Consider the following 20,161-nt stretch of genomic DNA (forward strand, 5'->3'; position numbering starts at 1 on the left):
GAGCAATTGCTCCTTACTAGGTTTCCATGAGAGTAACCAACAAGAACGACACAAGCAACTCTGTCACACACACAGCACAGGGTCCCAAGCCAAACTGTTTCTAGCAGCTTTGGCTTAGCAGAGCTCACAGCAGCGAGCTACAGAGGTTTGTCACGCTCCTCTGTTCCGAGAAATATTTATAAGTTCTGAAGGCAAAACAACCATTCTAGTTAACTGCAGAAAGAGTGGAACACAGGCTGCCAGTTCAGAGATCTGGTTGCAATACGCACTTCACGGCCAAACAAGCTGCCGCTGGTTAGCTGAGCTGTGCTGACAGCGTGCCCTCTCTCATTCATTAATACAACTCACCTCATGATTTCAACAAGTGCAAAATGCCAGCTCTCAGGGTTGGAAACCACAGGATCACCCCAGCTCAGATGACAGAGCTGTTACACTACAACCAGGTTTAGCCAGGCACCGAAACCCTAAGCCTTATACAGCCTGCTGCAACTGCTGTTTGTTTTCCAAATGAGAGACTTACTTGGAGCTTTTTCAGCAGACAATGTGCCACTTTCTTCCCCTTGAAGATTCCAGGTAACTCTTTTCACTGGTGCTTTTGATTTCAACGCAGGACCCTGAGGTATTACCTCCAGTTCAGGCTTACTGAAATTACTGGTTTTCTCATTCGACACAAGGCACTCATCTTTAACCTCCTTCACACAATCTGTTATTTTGCTTTTGGATGAGCTTTGAATTGGTGCAGCCTCAGTCAGAGCGTGCATGATAACTTCCTTCTTTGGGGGTGGTTCCATCAGAGATGGACATAATGCAGTATTTTCTATTTTAACTGTAATCTCAAGGTTTGTATTGCTACAGCTACCAAGCACTGCTGGATCACTACTAGTCATTAATTCTGTTTCAGCAAAAGAACCCACGTTGCCAACTGGAACACTGATGTTTGTGATCTCTGTCACAGGGAATGCAGTTTCACTGTTCACTTCCTGACAGATGGGCTCTACCTTTACAGTTTCTTGGGCCTCTCTCAGTTGAACTGGGGTCTCAGCCTGTATTTCCTCAAGTTTCACATTTGGTTGGATGGTTATGGAAAGCTCTTCCAGAACTAGCTCCTCCTTTGGCTCTTGTTTGAAGGAATGGGGTTGCTCCAGACACCTGGACACATTTTCAACTGGAGGCTTTTGATCCTTTTCTGGTGGGGGCAGAAGCGAGGTCTCTTTTGATCTGTGTTTTCTTTCTTTGGAACGTGATCTTGATCGTGGTCTTTTTTCCTTTGATTTGCTACTTTTGTGCTCCCGAGATCGAGATGCAGACCGAGACCGAGACCTCCACTTTCTCCTCTCCCGAGACCTGGATCTCGATCTCTTTCTGTCCCTTGACCTCAAGCTACTATCTTTATCATACCTCTCATAGCTTTTGTCTCTCCTGTGTTTCCGCCTTTTAGTCCTCTCAATGCTATTCGATCGGGAACGTTCCCTCCGTCTTGACCTTGATCGTGACCGTCTTTTCTTTTTCCTATTTTCATAAAACTCAGAAGCACTTCCAGGACTACCAGAACGTGACCTAGATTTCCTTCTCTCCCTAGACCAAGAAGTTTTTGCCTTTTTATCCTTAGTTTTATCCTTCATTTTCTTTTTTTTAGATCGTTCGTGACTGCTAGAACGGTCAGTAGAAGACTTCCTGCTCTTGTGTTTCAATGTGTGTGTTTTGCTATGCTCTTCTCCACCTGACCAAGAGGTAGATCTGGAGCGTCGGTCCCTTGGGTGTGCTCTATCCCTAGACCCTGATCGGGATCTCTTATGCTCTTTGACAAGTGCCTTTTTCCTTTTCATCTTCTTGCTTTGGGAGCTGGAGTTCGAACAGGATCTGGAACGCGATCGCCTCTCTGTTTGTTCTACCTTTTGGACTTTCTGCTGCCCATCATTCTTTGAGGGACTGTCTGGTTCTAGTTTCACATTAATATTAGGTCTAATCAATTCTTCAGCATTAAAGAATACATTAGGGCCCTCTCTGCTTTCCTCCTTTAAACACTCTGCATTAGAAATTTGCTTAACAGCAGATGAAGTGCAAGGACTGCTTAGAAAGTCTTCCTCATCCATATTGTCTCGTTCCTCTGTATCAGAGATCTGTTCTACAATCCTGCTTTCTACCGTCACGTCATCATGAGACTCTGCGTTACTAGATGGTACATCAGAGTCAGCCCCAGATCCAAATATATTTTTTACCATGTAAGGGGTGAAACGACGGACAGTTTGAAATGTTTGAACTTTGGGATTTTCAATGGAAATAGTCCTGGTAATATTCGTTAGCGTGATCCCTGAGCCAAGCCTTTCAGGACTGCTGCTTGCTGAACTCGAGTCCGATCCTGTTGGCTCAAAGGGATCATATATTTCACTTTTGACCTGCTTTTTCTTAACTGAGAAAAGAGGTGAAGGACTCTCTTTCTGCTGCACTTTGTCGTCCACAGGGCGGAAGGTGTTACAAAATCCTGGGTTAGACAGTCTGCTGGGATGCCCTGCGTTTCCAGGAATGTTGATTTTAAAACTCTCAAAAGAGCTTGGGCCTTTGCTCCTTGAAGTGCCCAGTAGCGATGAACTGCTATACACGCCTGTACTGGTAGAAAAAGACACCCCACTTGTACGTGTTTGTTGTTGAGACTCCTTGGCATTTGATTTCCGACTTTCCACCTTGCTACCCTTTCCTGGCTGATTAGTGCTCTCTTTGCCAGTCAGCTGGGTTATACAGGAGCTGGGGATGTCACAGCTTTGGCTTCCTGCAGGTTCTGGCTCCACCTGCTTGCTGCTGGTTTCCTTTTTAATCTTTGGTATCCTGGGAAGCTCAAAGATGTCAATTCTCTTGGGAGGTGGTTTTAATGGCTGCCTCACAGTTACAGCCTTTGAGCCAGAATTCAAGTTACAGCTCAGGGGCTTCGAAGATGAGTCAGTGGGTGCAAAGTTTTTAGAGTTTCCATTAAATCTGGGCATTTCATCTAACTTGGAGTCACGCCTGCTCAGAGTAGCTATATTCTGGCTCTGAACAGACCTGGGTGTCATTGAATATTCTGATTTCACAGTTGCCTTTTCTGACATAGTCTGTGCAGGGTTTGCTGCAGGCTCAGTCCTGCTCAGTGAGGGTGAAGGCAATGAAAACAAGCTTGAGGAGGATGGTCTGGTGTGACTACTCAGCCCCGAGGAAACTGAAGGTCCAGAAATGGAGCTGCCTGCTGTGGTCCCTGAGTGCACTGTACTCGGTTGGGTGTTATGTCCTGAACCATCATCCACTCTTGAGTCATTCGCTGATTTTCTATGAAGTGGAGCTATGGCATACAAGCAAACAATTAAGCTTTTCAGTATGTATCTGGACATTTTCCCCCAACATTAAAAGAAGTAATGAGCTAATCATTTTAGATTCCATTTTTGTTTGCAGGCATTCCACATAGTAATAAAGCAGTCGAATAGTTCTTTTGATCAGATGCTCAAGGTTTAACACCAGACAACTGAATCTTTGAGGTAAACACTAATGTTTAGGAAATAAATTATTCTGTTCTGTAGATATCACCAGATTCATGTTTATTATCCTGTAGTCGCTGATTGATAAAAATGACTATAACAGAGGATGTTACAGGTACTTATTTTAAGAATAAAGCTCTAAGTTGCAATTTGAAGAGATTCTTTCCAAATAATGCCATGCCAAGGAAAGACACAGCTGAAGATGCTAGCATGTATTCTACAGCTCTACTCAGTGAAGTGGGAGTTGGCCTCTTCTCCTGGGCAACTAGTGATAGGACAAGAGGACACAGCCTCAAGCTTCGCCAGGGAAGGTTCAGGTTGGACATTAGGAAGAATTTCTTTTCAGAAAGGGTTATTAGACATTGGAATGGGCTGCCCAGGGAGGTGGTGGAGTCACCATCTCTGGATGTGTTTAAGAAAAGACTGGACATGGCACTTAGTGCCATGGTCTAGTTGACAGGGTGGTGTCAGGGCAACGGTTGGACTCGATGATCCCTGAGGTCTCTTCCAACCTGGTTGATTCTGTGATTCTGTGATTCTACTTTTGCAAAGAAACATCTTGCCAAAGTCCTCATCACTGCTTTTCAAGCCTAAGTACAGTTCACAGGCATGGCAGCAACGCATGACAAATGCCAGAAGAATTGGGTACTAAAATATCTCTGCTCTATCTAGTCCTCCATTTTCATAACAAAGCATGAAACTACAGTGCAGTACTTTTGAAAGAAAACTAGCTATTAAAACTAAAATCCTCCAGTAACATCTCAGCTCTGCAATTAAAACAGAGACAAGTAACACTATTTCAGAGCATACGTAAGAATCTTATTAGATTAATTACTGCTGGCAACTACTGAATCTATCCTACATATTCAAACGCTCAATAAGACTATCCCTATGTGTGAAGCTACGCAGCCTGATTAGGACCAGGGCAGACATGAATGAAACAAAGAGGCTAACTGCACTATGAAGCGCCAAACCCTTACCTGCCTTCTTCGCCGTCAGCGAGCCATCTCTGTTGATGACCACATCCGAACTACTCATCATAAGAAAGCTCTGTCCAGACAGGATACTTCCCAACAGATCAGGCACAGGTGCAGCTTCTGCTTCTTGATCAGGACTCAAGGCACGTACACTGCTTCTGCATGTTTCAGAGGGGTTATATTTCCTTTACTCTTACAGCACTTGTTCTATATACACACATTACATTAAAAAGAAACCAAAATCAAGGGCATAAACAGAGGTCAGCCAGGGAAGTTCACCTGTAGTTTTGGCTTCACTAGAGTCATTCAGCCCCCACCTCCCTTTGACAAACTGAAGGTGAAGGTCTTACTTACTTCCCACAGGAACACCACAGGATAGGAAAGCATGTAATCATATCAGAGACCTGTGGTAAGCAAATGCTTTTAATCTTATTTAAGAGTGGTGCTCACTGTGTTGTGTATCAAGATTAAGTTTCCAGTGTATTTAAGATGCATTTTTGAAGCGTAAACCATTGTTCAGCACTTCAGAGACATTTCCATCCCAGCTGTCTCTCTTCCCCCCACCAAATCACGATCACAAATGTATTCCTCAGGCCTACACTGCTATCTAAAAAAACAGATGCAGCTTGAACCAGTGTTTAGCACCAGTCAGAATACACATAGGTGCCTACTGGTAGGGTAGCTAAGAGCATGGCATGGGAGGAATTACACTGAAAAACAACAGCAATGCTCCCACACACTGGACAACAAAAACACTCCCCTTTATGCATTATTCAATCTTATGAAAATGGTTTAACTATAAGTTCTCTGTTCTTCAAACATGGACTGAGAAGGTTTGAGTGTTTTTGGTGTTGGGCTGTTGCTTTTTTGTTTTTCTTTCTTTGCTTTTGTGTTGGTGGGATTTTGGGGTTTGTTTTGCTCAGGTTTAAAAAAAAAAAAAAAAACGAACAACTTCAAAAGGGATCAACAGACCCAGCTCTTTGAGGGAGCCACATTTCATTTCTGTATGACAAAAAGCAAGCTTTCCAAACGTAATGTACACCAAAAACCTGTAATACCATACAACAGAAAGACAAAATGGGAATGCTAAAAGAATTGGCCACCCAGGCCAGACCAGGGAACTCACTGTAGTTCAGGCAGATCAAGCCTTTAGAAGCTATCAATTTCAGCTGAGCAGTTTTACCTTCTAAACAATGTGCTACTCAAATAACTCAGAGGACACTGAAAGCTTCCTGAAAGGCTTCCTTCAGGACTGAGATGGGAAAGGTAGAGAAACATTCCAAGTTATCATAGAAATACACTATGTTAATCCTGAGAAACCAACCTTCGCCGTAAATCAGACGCATTACAGGATGGCCGTGTAAACCTCTCACACTTTTAATCATTTAAACTGAGCTCCCTCAGCCTTGCAGTTTTCTATGAGTCGGTTGGTACTTGCCTCAGTCATTTTCCCCATTCCATTTCTTCTCATCATGCTCCTGCTCCCTGTGTTCTAGCCCTCTGCACTGCGTCCTACACCCCAGTCCTGAAAACCCACTGTGGCTGCCAGTGGGAGAACCCAGCAACATTCCCTGGCCCTGGCAGGCACTGGGCACACAATTTGCACACACACAGACATCTGTCAGACAGCAAAGCAACTGCTAAATTGCAGGATCAAACAAAGAGTTTTCTCTTAATTTTCTGAGCTCCAACAAATGGCAGAGGAATTAGGTGAGGTGGGTCCATCCCTCCTCTCCTCCTCTGGATGTGCAATTAGCTTGCCTGACCCTCTCAAATAAGCAAGCAGTTTTTTTAAAGGTTAATGAGACTGGGATTTAAAACATACTAAAGAGGTTACTAAACAATCCCAAAACAGAAAGCAAAAAGGCAGATTAGGGTGGAAATACCAATGTGAAATTTCACCGCAATAGTTAGAGCTATTACGAAAGAGTAAGTGTGTGTTCTTCAACATAAAAAAGAATTCTTGCATACAATGCTGTGGTTGTTTATCTACGCATGTGCAGGCATGCGCGCACACACTCACACTTTCAAAATACTCAGGGTAAGAAAGAGTTAAACCAGGATGATCCCCCAGTTTGCTCTTTCATTAGGGTGATTAGACAATTAAGAAAAATAAAACAAAACAAATAACTTGATGGATTTTTACCTGGGAAGTCCCACAGAAATAGGTCTAGCTACAGGATGGTGAGACCTCAGTGCTGACTGGGAGAGAACTCTCCTTTTGGCACTCACTGGTGAATCTGGATTTGCTGGAACCTCTTCATTACTGTGGGTAAAGCACACGCACACAAACCCTGAAATTGTATGCATGTTTTTCATGCCAAATAGATGAAGTAGGTAATACTTCTAAGACCGATATGGTTAGAGAACATCATTTGTTTTATTATGATCCATCAAAAAAAGATTTGCGTAATATACTTATTTTCTGTGGCTACATAAATAGAACAGCGTAACTCAGCCAACAGAGATTCAAATGTAGATTTTAATTTTTAAAATATTAAATGGGTAATTTCCTTTTATGAAAGGATCAGAAAGACTTAATCAGTGGAAAATTAAATTTCACCAACAATAATTTCAGATGCCCCCTCTCCAAAACCCAAAGCTTAAGAGTGACACAAACTGTGGCATAGCAAGATTCCTCCTGAATTTAAAGTGTCTGAAAAAGTGAAGATTGGAAAAGGAGAAACATGGAGAATTCCACAGGTTCATTTAATTCTATGTGAAGTCACTGTTTGTCCAAAGCTGTCTCCAGATGAGAGATCTACACTCTGCAAAAAGCCACATGTACAAACAACCTGACACTTCTGAAATTATCAGGTCCCTGATCATAATCCAGAGATATCTTACCTCTCATAAGGATCCAACTCATATGGATCTCCAAACACAGACAGAGAAGCTGCACCGATATCTGCTCTCATCAGACCAAGCGAGGGCTCCGTTGGTTTGTACACGGAAGGAATTGAGGCCCCACGCACAGGTTTACTAAGACCAAGAGTTCTTGCAATACGGGAGCGACTAGTAACCTCATTTTTCACCTGCACAGACAAAGAGATTGGGTTATTTGTAGTAAAGGCAGGTACGTACCCTGGGTTTAAAGCCCCAAATTCTTCACTTAGGCTAAGTACAATCATCAGATTACTACCATCTGTAGCAGAAGTGGTGTGCATTTATTGTCTGTATTTGTTTTAAAGCATTTATTAAACTTCTAACTAGGGCCTATATGTCACTTCATACAGAGACTGCACGTATCAGATTTAAGTGACCAGATAAGTTTCGAAAATCTTTAATAATGTCATTCAAAATTGTCAATTCCTTAACAGAGGCTGGAGGGACAGTTCTGGCTGTAGCATATAAACTATTTAAGGTAGCTGAGGACAAAAGTCAAGCTGGTGCATAGTATTCAGTATAGTTCACGTGAGAACATTATCCACAACTGAAAGGGATTCTGAGAGCCCTTACGGCTGATTAACTGGGTTTGCAACAACACAGACACAAACATCCATAGCTTATTCAAAAGAACAGGTGGTGGGAATTTTAACTGAGCTTGCATCAGTACCAGGTAAACACTACAGCTGAATGGCAAGGCATAACACAAAGCCTGCAGGACATGCTTTACAGTGTGATCCCTGCAGTTCAGGTAAAAGAATCTGTCAGCAAACCCAGCAGGCCTGCCTGGAAGTTGCAATTCTTTTCCACGTACAGCACCTTTCTGAAGTACACTGGACACATCCTGCACATACTCTCAACAGAAAAAAAGTTATCTGCTACCATTATAAGACAGTATTTTTTCCATTGAATCCCATATTGCAGTGCTTTTACAGATGGCTGAAAAATGGCAGATACTGACACTGGCAGAAACTCACATGTGATCTTACTCTCTTCTTTTTCCCCCTTCTCTTCTTTATCAGACGCTTGTGTCTCTTCAGCTGTGTCCCTGAACTCTTCTTCCCAGCGGATTTTCTTTTTTTGCCTCCTACTTTCTTCCTCCTACCTGATGTGACAAAAGACAACCAAATATCCGGCTAAGTGCTGGCACTGCATTTTACCCTGTACTCCCCTTTTCATTTCCCCATGGCATGCAAAGCGGCTCAAAGAGACCTAGAGTGTGCTGCAACAGTATAAAACAGCAGCAAAGCACAAAAAGTGAAATCATTAGGATTTATTTAAAAGCAACCTTCAAGACACTTCTGGGCAGAGGTGGTATGGGGAAAGAAGAAAATGCATGTGGTATACACCCACAGATGCACAGGTGTGGCAGCATACAGCTGATCTAGAGTATTTTGTATGATTCAGGCTTATCTTCCCAAAGCTTTTATTCTTGAAGATGGGAACAGCAGAAAGTGTCCAATGCCCTTACCTGTTTTTCTTTTCTGCCTAGTAGGAGCCCGCGGTGTAAGAGGACGCTGGTAGACGGCTGTGTTTAGGCCTGCTACAACTGCCTCAATTGTTTCATCCAGAAGAGAGGACATGAGGTACCTTGGCACGTGCTGCATGGGGGATTAGAAGTTACATCTAAAGGTCAGCAACAAGTTAGTTATAAAAGCATTTGCTGAAAAATGAATTTGAGATTTGAATGAGAAGCACTTGTGTCACCACACTGACAGTTAAGCAATTACGACACCTTTCTCACCTATTGACTGTCATATTAAGGAGAACATGACCTTGCTCTTCAGCCTCCCTCAGTATCACAGATCATGGCTAGCCAAACTCTGACTCTTTAAATGAGATCAATCCCCGAGATTGACATTTCCTCAATGAAAGAGTTCACTTAAGAACTTTCCCAAATCCAACTAACTCTGGTTCATCATGCAGGGAAGCACAATGAGCAGACTGAAAAGCCAACACAGTACAGGTCCCTTGTCTTAAACCCCTCATTCTTTAGGTCAGATTTACCTAACGCTGTGAAACATGCCCAGAGGCAGCATCTCAAACACACACTTCAGGGAAGTAACTCGCTGAAGTGGCAGGTGTGAGTCCCCCTTCAGAGCATCACTTCATTGCAACAAGCAGAGGCTGCTCCTACAAGGTTCAAAATCCTCTTCCTCTCTATACCCAAGGGTCAACCACATTTAAACAACACATTTGGAGCGTATGGATTCTGAACCACCAGCCTCAGAATGTGAACTCAAAGCCTCCTTGCTGGGCAAACATAGCACAGGATTGTTCCTTCCTTTGTTTGGAAAGATGTTCAGAGCAGGTTTCTCTCAATAGCTATGTTAAGTTGGCCACGCCCACACCAACCATATTCCTAAAATGTCAGAGAGTCATAGAATCATAGAATTGTTTGGGTTGGAAGGGACCTTTAGAGATCACCTAGTCCAACCCCCCTGCCATGGGCAGGGACACCTTCCCTACCCCCTCTCCTTTCTTCAAGCAACTACAATGCATCAAGAATTGATAAAGTTTCATATGAGCATAGCAGAAGAAAAGATCCCTCTGATGTTACAGATTATTCACTGTGCTTACCTTCTACCAGAGCATATGCATCAGATCCTTGTACATTTACAAAACGTGTATGTGGCACAAACACTAGAGAAGAATGGCTTTAGAGTATTTTGCAGTGGCAAAGAAGCTTCAAACTGCAAAATGCTTGAAAACAGAATACGCCAACAGAAATATATGCTTCAATTCATCTTACTATGGAAGTAATTTCACCAGGCTTCTCTGTTAGTGTCACTAATGCATGCTCCAAACTATTTTACAGAGTTATTTTTATTAGAACACCGTTGTGTTAAGTATCGTGGGTGCCAATAAATACTACATAAGGTTCTCTGATTTGGAGGAGAACAGGATGGAGTAAGGAAAGCCCTGAACATTAGCCTGAACTTATTTATTTTGCTAGAAGGACGTACAATAGTGTGTCTAGTTAACCACCACTAGCTTAGGCACCTACAGAACAACAGATGAATTACAAGACAAACTGCCTCCCTGAATACTAAAGCTTTACAAAGATCTGAAATCAGCATCTCTCTATGCTGTGAGGACAACAGCTTACACACTCCTTAACCAGTGGAATTAAGCTTCGGTCAACACAAGGTACAAGCTAGAGTAAGATGCACTTTTATTCAGAGACAAAGGGAATAAGTAATAGTGCCTTTCTAGGTATAGTTTATAATCTCCACAGATGGAGAAGTGGAGCTGGGAATGGCTTCTTGAACGGTAAGTGTTGGGCTCCCAGGTTTATGCTACTATGCAATGGTAAAGTCCCCAGGCACCACCTCTCTCATCTGCAGGAGACAGCTACACACTATTTCTTAAAACAACAGGTAGGGAAATAAAGAAAAGCATGAGCAGTTACTTTGCACAGCCTTTCACTTCCAACAACACTCTTCTACAGTTATTTTTTTAACATATAGCCCTGACACCTCAGATGTAACTGCTTAGCAATAATGCATCAAATCATTCATCAACTTTTTCTTTTTTACTAATTCTTCTAAAGTTGAAATTAAAAGGCCTGGGTCTGGAGATAGAGGGGTCGGCAGCCAAATAAGATGACCTCCACCACGGAGGACAATTAATTTGAGGACTGCTAAAGCACTCTGGGAAGTCCTTAAATCAAGGGAAAAAAAAACACAACAAAAACTTAAGGCAAGCTAGATCTTCGTTCATGGCACCTATTTCAAACTGTACGTACTGCTGTAATCAGATCATTTGGTATTTGCCAAAATTTTCTCTCCCCCCACTTACAATGATTTTGATGAGAAATTTAAAAGGTAAACTCCGGGGAGCTAATTAACAGTAGACTGTTCTTCCCAACCAGTAGGAAGGTAAGATAATGGAAAACCTCCACTTTTTCCCCCCCCGATTCTGGCATTTTGTTTTGCTTCCCTTAAGCCTGTCTTTATTTACCTTTATTTCTTCTGCCTGAAGTTACAGAATAGAAGGTGTAGCTCATGAAGTTGAGGCACTTCACAATCTCAAGTGCATCTCCTTCTTCTTCCTCACCTGACCTTTAAAACTGGATTACAAGAGAAAGCTTAATCTGCCAGACCTCCTACCTCCAACTCAAGTCTTTTCCCAGTCTGCACTTCACACTCCAAGGAGAGCCTTTATAGCAGACCCAACCTGAAATCCACAGCCAACTGACTGACTTGAAGAAATACTTAGCTTTATCCACTCTTCCCTTCTCCCTCTTTTCTACATTTTCCTATCTTTAGAAAAAACCTGACTTAATACAATCAAAACCAAAATGGCATGTTATTGTCAGATGAAACCAAGTTTATTTTCAGAGAATCACAGAGTAATTCACGCTGGACGTGATCTCAGGGCGTCCCTCAGAAGGGTCTGACTTTTCTGTTCACTGGTCAACACTGAATTCAAATCAGGTTGGTTAGGCCTTTCTTCAGGCTTGAAAGCCACCAAAGACAGAGATTGCAAAAACCGTCCAAGCAACCTATTCCCATGATTGACCATCCCCAGAGGAAAAACAATTTTCTTTATGTCAAGTCAGATCTTCCCCTTCCTTTCAAAAGTTGTAGAATTTCACACGTTTCTACCAAATTCAACAGCAGCATTAATGAAGAACCAATTAACATATCACTAGTCCCATGGAGGTTATTTACAGGCTCTGCTTCCACACTAAGTCACCATATCCTCCTGGGCTTGTTATATTTATGCAAGTGACAGGCAGAGCCTGGCTAAAGCCAGAGGGCAAAGCAGGCAAGAGATCCTCAAGTTTGAAAGTTCTCTCTTTGCAGCATACTAATTGTTATCTAAAGGATCGTAATTATCCCAGCCAACAGAAACATTCAGGAACATCTCAGCTGCAGTCATCTTCAGTAAACAGTTCCATGAGTAAAGGATTTGAGGAACCTTCAGTTTGGGATACTTTCTTGCATAGATTCTCTGGTACCTGTTAATGTGGTTATCTGGGTTTTTTGCCTCTTCAATAAGAAGCTGATTTTCACAAACATAGAAACCTTAAAGATACTAAATTTTTCTCTTCAGTTTGGCTGAAGGTGGCCAACAGGTTCTATTGCTATGGGAAAGAGGGTAGGAGGACAAACAAGCAAACACACAAATGTCAAATAAACATGCCCCGTCTCCACAAAAAAAGCATGCAAAAAAACCCAGAAGTGGTGCACAAACTGTGCATTAACAGCCACTAGGAATAAAAATACAATTTTGCTCACAGCTGAGGTGATAAAAACGCAAATTAAGAGAGGAAGCTACCGCAGATTTCAAAATAGTGAGTCTTGGTCATGTGCTGCACTCAATCTGCACATGTTCTATGTCTCAGTTTAAAAGAACTCCACAACTACTAACCATTGTGCTACGGACAGTCAACACAGACAGCTAAGCTACTTAAGGGGGGACTTATTTCAACTATTCCACAAGGTTCTTCCAGAGACTCATTAGCAGATACTCCTAAATACCTGAATTTGTTGCGCTGTTGTTATCCTGTTTCTGTTGACTGTTGCCCTAACTCGTTCGCTCTGCCGAGTTCTGGCTATAGCTCGGGTTCGGACGTGAGGGCGTAGCCTACTGGTGGTAGGAATAACATCCGCCATGAGGGCAGCAACCTCTTCTTCACTGACATGATCTGTATCTTGAAAGAAAAGATGCCCAGGTCACTTGTCTTTCTACAGGTGAAAGCATTTCAAGAATTTTGGACAAAAAAAAAAAAATAATCAGTATTTCCTTTCTTAAACCAATCACCTCCAAAGGCAGACATTATCCTCTCAAAAGGAAATGTGCACAGACACCACTGCTTCAGACTGTTACACAGAAAGACGGCTTTCTAGGTAACAGGAATTGTTGCTACCTTGGCAATCTGAGGTCAGGATAGTAATAAATTCTTTCCAATGTAATACAATGCAGTCGCACTAAGGTGCTGGGCTTGCCTCAAGCAGCTCCACAAGTTGTAACTGCAGATGAGAATCTTAATAAACAAGATCCTCTTATCAGTCAAGAGTTCAAGTCAGCTCTTCAGGTTCAAGAGAAAATGCCTATCAAAACAATTACTTCAAACAGATAAAACCAGGGGTTAAACATCACTTCAAAACAGCACATGCTTCACGTCATCTAAGTCAGGAGAAAAATATTTACTTTGACTGGATACCACAAACCCCTTACCAGCAGCAGCACTGACACCCATGGGGGCACAGGCTGGACAGAACCATTCATCTACAGGGACTTCACTCAGAGGTGGATTAAGGCATTCCATGTGATACCTTGAGAAAAGAAAATAAGAGTAAAATAAAAATCAAACAATGTGCTCCTTACCGAGGGAAGAGAGCCTTTTACCTCTATCCACACGCTACATCAGGCAGACACATTTTCTTAAACTTGTAACCATGGTCTATGCATCTGCTTCTACCAATCTCAAAAGAAATTCTGCTACTTGATAGTTATATAAGGGTCTTCAATTCTAGACAGTATTTTGATCACTTCAGGCTCAAAAAAATCAGAAAAGTGAATGTTTTTCCCTCACTGTGTGATGTATCACTTGCCATTTGAACCCAAACTGAAAAAAATGTGCAGAGCCAAAACTGACAGTGGCAAAGGGAAAGGAAAGAAGTACCAAGGTGCTGGAGAAACAGGCAATCAGGAAACAACATCAGTTTCCTGCAAACCAACATGGTATTAACGTCACTGGTACTTATGAACATTTTATTTTGCATAACTAGACACAGGTCAACTGCAATGCCTTGTTACGTTGAATAAATGCAGCGCATCCCACATATACCTGGCATAATTAAGACAAGTGGTGATAAGGATTTCTGTGTAACTGCACAAGCTAGGTTGCAGAGCATCAGTCAGTCACTGGCTTCATACAGCTGCTCGCAGGACTAGAGACTAACGATACTGACTTCCAAACACCATCCGACTGAGAACAGTCCTTGTCCTTATCGAATCTCAAAGTGAAAGAAGAGAGCATGATGCTCCCTTAGGTTGGCCTTTTGAAAAGTTCTCTACCCAACAGGCTGAGCAGCCAGACTGAACAGTCTTGTCAACTATTCACAGAGAAGCTACTCAGGAAAGTCTTTCAACATTACCCAACCTGGGCTCTAATTTGTTCAATTCCATTTTCAGCAATTAAAACCCAGCCAAAGTGACATGTGCTAGTAGCAGAGAACTTTTGAAGCAACTCATGTTCAAGTTACACTGCTAAAAAGAATTAAAACAGATTTCCCAAGTAAATGAGATGCTTCCCATGAAAACGAACTGCTTAGACCAAGTTCCCTAGGCAAGGAACACAGGGAGACCACAGCCTTTAAGTAAAAAGTTTCAGTTTCAAATCAGCAACATTTCTATGACCAACTTTGTTCTTTTTCTAAAAGGGGAAACTCTACTGTTATTTCTGATGTAGTACAGTGTGTAACTCTGAAATAAGGAAAGGAAAAGGTGTGAAGCTCTCTGATTCACCTTCCCACGCCAGAATTCACTGCCTGATAACACATCTCAGTGCCTGGCCACAGAGTAAGGAAAGGGAAGGAACATCCATCTGATGCTCTAATCCCATTTTATAGCAATACAAGAAAACCACAGAGAGGCTACAGCTGTTAATCCACCTTACACCCATCACCGCAACTTCAGATTGGGTCTTTCAAATCTGTTCCCAACCACGTTGTGATAAACTCAATTCGCAGCTAAACTGTCAAAACCGCCAATATTATGTTTATACTAAAATATATTCATTATCAATACAAAATGGAATATCACATCCTTCTTGCACGAAAGAGTACACCTTAGCAGATAAGATTTCACACTCTTTCAGAGACTTAAGAAGACTGAGTTTAAAAATCATGTTTGCAATAAATCATTACTTTAAAATTAGAGTAACAAAGTATTTTCCTTCTCTGGGAAAGGAAAGTTTGGTCTCCAACTGCCAGCTACCAGGAATGAGATCATTTCCCCAAAGTACTATTCTGACAAGTAATATTGTTAGGTTCAGGCCAAAGTCATAACAAAAGCACTTGTAGAAAGAACTCCATTACATACTTTTCAAATTATCTCTGAGAGTTCTGAAGTCACGTTATGACCCACTTGACAAGGAAAGACTTTCAGCCCTAGAACTTTGGTCAGTGGAGAACCTACTGCAACAGCTATCTAGAGTCCCCTGGATAGGGAAAGAACCTCATCACACAAAATCATCATAACAAAACTCAATGCCAGATGTTATGCAAGGATAAGGTGATACTTGTTTTACAAAAAAACTCTAAGCAAATTTATTTTACTCACACTCCTCTCAGGTTCATTTACTTGTACTCTTGTACCCACCCACTCACAAGGACAAAGACTCTGTGTGCCCAAGTGGTCTGGCCAGGATTATTTGGGTGCAACGCAGAGGGCAAGAGACACTGGCCATCAAGTCCTCAACGTATCTCTTGGGCTCTGTGACTGGCAGTGAAGAACTGATTTTGGACTTCTTTCTTGTACCTTTAAGGAATGACTGAATGCTTTTGGGGACCTTCTGCCTCATTATTTTGTCTCAGTCCTAACGAACAATAAGAAAAGTGAGATCCATGAAGTTAAGGAATTTTGGTCATGGAGGTAGCCCTGTTCTTCATCTTCTTGACACCTATCTCTACATCTCCTCTTGCTATTTGGTAACCTGAATGAAGTCACACATTAATGTATCACTCCATTAACGCAATTAACCCTTCTCCTACTGTTTTTTCAAGTGTCTAGACATTCACGCTTTTGTATTCATACCAATCTAAATGCTACTGTTACACAGTTCAGAAAGTTAGGTCGTCACATTCCAACAAGTCTTACCTGAAAATGGTTTCAATGGAAATGATTACTTAAACCCTAACTTAAATTCGTAATAGCATTATACCACACAGTTCAAACATTGTGGAAAGCCACATCTAGCTAAAAGCAATGGAAAGACAGGATGAGTCCATTTGCTTTAGAATTTTTGGCAAAAATAACTGATGAAGTTTTCAGTCCCGTGTCAGGTCAGACAGAGAATGTAGAGGAACAAAACTAGGATTTGAAGCAAGCTATTCTACATTTTTCTAGAGTTAATCTCAGCCATGGAGAGCTCGTAAAGACTGCAAGTTCTTTCTTCAGGAAGTGCTTCCAGAAGTGCTAACTCTAGAAGTCAAGCATTTATAAAGAACTTATTTTTGGAAAAGAAGATAAAAATCAAAAACTGTATCAGACTTGGGGAAAAAGAAAATTAAGAAAACAGACGAACTACTGAGAGACCACAAAGAAAAATCTGAAGCAATGCCTTGAGTTCAGACAAAGCATGTGAAAGTTCAGAAGGAACTGAAAGACATGACTTCAGATAAGACCTATGAAACACTGGTTTTGGTTAAGTGTTTCAATCTCAGTGTTCTGATGACATGCTTAACAATATTTAGCGTTACTGATTTTGTCTCTTCTCCAGAAGGTGAATCGGTGTATATGGACACTACAGAACACAAAGACAAAACTAGACTTACCAGATGTCTAGTTAGCTTGCTACAAGTTGTTTTTGAAAGATTATTTTACATATTCATTGCAAGCATCTTTGTTCAATGAATAACTTTTGACATCATCAAACCGACAATGCTGCAAGACTGATTAAACAGTATAGGAGCTTTAAATTCTAGCAGAAGACTGTAGGCCCAAAGTTGTGTTCAAGTATCTTGATGCCTCTACTTAAACACTTATTTATCAAACAAGTAGGGGGAAAAAAATATGTTAGGCAGAGACAGAAGTAAGCAAGAGTAAAGGAATTATTTAATAGCTGTGGCTATAAAGAAAAAGACCTCAAAATTGCACGAAACCGTGAATCTTAAGCACTTCTCTCACACAGCACTGATGCCCAGTCAGTTGGGACAAGTCATGCACCCTCTTAAGTAGACATAAAGGATACATGTTTTTTACCCTCCATACACCCAGACGTTGCATGGATGAGCACAAACATTTTCATCACTTGAAGGTATGGTCACTTGTTTCAGTGGTCTGCAGCACTGATGTGTGCAGGACTCTCCACACGTATGGTGCTACATGACCAGAAAAGGATCCATCACATCATGGGGATGTCTGTGCTATAAGCACATGGATACAAGCCTGGCCACATGACGAGCCTGAAGAGCGCAGCAAGGGGCAGCCTACAGACCAGATAGCGCCTGTGGACCAAACAGTGGCCAGCCCTGCAGTGCCATCTGCAATCATGCAAGTGCTACTTTCATTTCAACATTTCTTACCCTGCATCACAGCCATCACACAGCAGCAGGCGATCCTCGCGGTCACTTCTGCCACACACCTCACAGAAGGTTGGATCATCCTCTCCATCACTACCCTGAGTTTTCGTGTTCTCAACAGGAATCTAAGTAAAAGAGGGATTCACATTTTATGCAGAACGTGGCACTTTTTAAAATCCATTGTCACATTAACAGTACCTGCAGCAAGATCTAAAAGTGAATGAATCAAAATGGCTGTTATGTACCAGAACCTTCATTTAGTTCATCCAACACATCTAGGCCATGATCAAATGCTTGAAAACATCTACTGAACTTGTCTACTGTCAGACACCAACAACTATGGAAAACCGCATTTTAAGAACAGGTGAAACCAAAATTCCCAAATAAGGTCAAAAGTAGTCAAACAAAGAAAAAAAAAACAAAAGAGAGCAAGCTTTTTTTTTCCCCCTAAACATGTGATTCAAATGTTATTTCGCACTTCTGTTAAAATGCAAACACTTAATAATAAACCATCAGTTTATGAAAACACAGCATCAAACTCCTAAAAGTCCCCTGAAAACCAACATGTTTCTGATATTAACAAAGACCAGCTCTTCAATATTCTTTTGTGAGAGACTGCTAGCGTACTCAACCTGTGTCTTTAAAAGCTCTGCTATTGCATTGTGTGTCTCTCCACTTACAAACCCAACTGCTACACAGTATAGCTGGTAGCAAGACATAAGGAAGAGACCATGTATAACCTAGGTTATTCCCATTCATATTGTAACAGCACTTGCAGTATGCAGGGCATTTTTCCCACGTGGACAGGCTTATCAATGCAGAACAGCTTAAGAGTCAAATGTCCATTATGCAAAAGAGGCAGTTATGAAAACCACCCTTTGTGCCATCAGAAACGATGCCACACTTCAATCCACACACAATACTGCAGGAAATGTGGTCAAGGAGAAAGAAAAATTGTAACAGTTCCTTAAAAGGCAATCTCAAAATAAGAAAGAAATAACTCATCCAGACACCAAATATCAGATAAACACGCTAGAAGTGTAAACCTTTGAATAGCTATTTTGTGGCAATTGGCCTTGTTGTTTGCTACCGTAGAAAACTTACCTTTTTTAAGATTTTACCACCAAAACGTGCCTGAATGCTAATATGGTTAAAGAGGATTCGATCCACTGGACAGGAGTTTGCGTTCTAGAAAGAAAAAAAAAAAATTCCCCATACAGTTAATAAGCACATCTCTTCATTCAATTTTTAAAAAGGAAATCTTCAATTATTAGTGTAATAAATATTAAATTAATGTAATCATTTTAACACCTATTGGTCTCAACGTTTTAAGTACTTAAATCTGACTTATCTGGTTTACAAACAACCTATTGCATCAGAGAAAACATGCATTTTTAGAAAAACTTTTATTATACCTAAGTCAGTTAATTACTATTCAATTGCCAAAGCAACATCAAAGTTCTTCCAAACATTGCCGTGAAATAGTGCTCATGTTTTAGAGCATTTTCCTTCTTTTGAACGAATGAGCAACTGGAAATGGCTTACAAATATATTCAGTAAGAGTGATTTAATTACCACTGGTACTGCTGCATGCACAGTAAGTTTTGTTGTAATTTTCACCCCGGATTATGATTATGGGAGCTACACAGTTAGGTGGCAAGGAACTCTGACTGAAAACTTAATTCAGAGCAAACTGCTGATTTAGTCAGTATTCTTTTATATCTTTTCTATCTTTAAATGTTCACTGTCACAACAGACAACAACAATCCAACGGCCACAACACAGAATTTAACAAGAGATAGACAGATATACAGATAAATATATACATACACATAGAGAAAACCAGTATTACTGGTGTCTTGACTTGAAAAAAAGAATTTTAGATACCTAGAAACACACTTGCTTAAGACATTACAGCTTTCAGAGAACATAACACATCAGAATAGGCACAAGAACAACAGATTCACACTTCACAAACATGAATCCTGCCCAATAGAGCAGTAACCCACGTCTGCGTAAAAAAGCTTAAGAAAGCAAATATAAATATTACAGTGTTTTGTTCTCATTACAGCAGAACAGCATGATCAGACAGGAGAGAGCAGAGCACACCAGAAGGCCACAGGACATCAGGGACAAAACAGCTCACCTTAGACCACTCCACAATGCAGTCCAAGCAGAAGTAATGGGAACAGTTCTCAGGTGTTCCAACAGCCTGATCCCTAAACGTGTTGAGGCAAATGGGGCAGTTTTCGCCATCCTCATCAGAGGAGACACTCGCTCCGTTTACGTGTGGCTCTAATTTCAGAGAATCAGTCATTCCCCCCACAGTGGCCTCAGTTTCTTCCTCCTGTTCCTCTTCTTCATCATTGTCTTCGCAATCTTAAAAAATCAGAGATGAAAAACAACTCTCATGCTGCGGGGCTTCAGCAGCGAGGGCAGAGGGGGTGGGCATGATGGGGTACCAGTTCACAGAAAATTCCAATAAGCTTATTTTATGGGGCTGCAAGGGAGAATCACAGCCTCCCCAGCCTGAGGC

General features: G+C 41.4%; 1 protein-coding gene across 2 annotated transcripts in view; it reads right to left on the minus strand.

The window, feature by feature from the left end:
- Positions 1–20,161, minus strand: part of PHRF1 (PHD and ring finger domains 1) — a 32,706-nt gene that overhangs the window by 4,514 nt on the left and 8,031 nt on the right. For both annotated transcript variants that reach the window (XM_068398972.1, XM_068398971.1), the window contains exons 4-14: positions 19,772–20,004; positions 18,730–18,813; positions 17,629–17,750; positions 13,556–13,653; positions 12,856–13,028; positions 8,838–8,967; positions 8,344–8,471; positions 7,328–7,515; positions 6,627–6,746; positions 4,484–4,638; positions 521–3,310 (exon numbers count right to left, since the gene is read on the minus strand). In XM_068398972.1, the coding sequence (XP_068255073.1) occupies positions 521–3,310; positions 4,484–4,638; positions 6,627–6,746; positions 7,328–7,515; positions 8,344–8,471; positions 8,838–8,967; positions 12,856–13,028; positions 13,556–13,653; positions 17,629–17,750; positions 18,730–18,813; positions 19,772–20,004 (4,221 nt within the window). The remainder of the gene's footprint in view (positions 1–520; positions 3,311–4,483; positions 4,639–6,626; positions 6,747–7,327; positions 7,516–8,343; positions 8,472–8,837; positions 8,968–12,855; positions 13,029–13,555; positions 13,654–17,628; positions 17,751–18,729; positions 18,814–19,771; positions 20,005–20,161) is intronic.

Source organism: Nyctibius grandis, chromosome 4 (assembly GCF_013368605.1).
Source record: "Nyctibius grandis isolate bNycGra1 chromosome 4, bNycGra1.pri, whole genome shotgun sequence".
Lineage (NCBI taxonomy): Eukaryota > Metazoa > Chordata > Aves > Nyctibiiformes > Nyctibiidae > Nyctibius > Nyctibius grandis.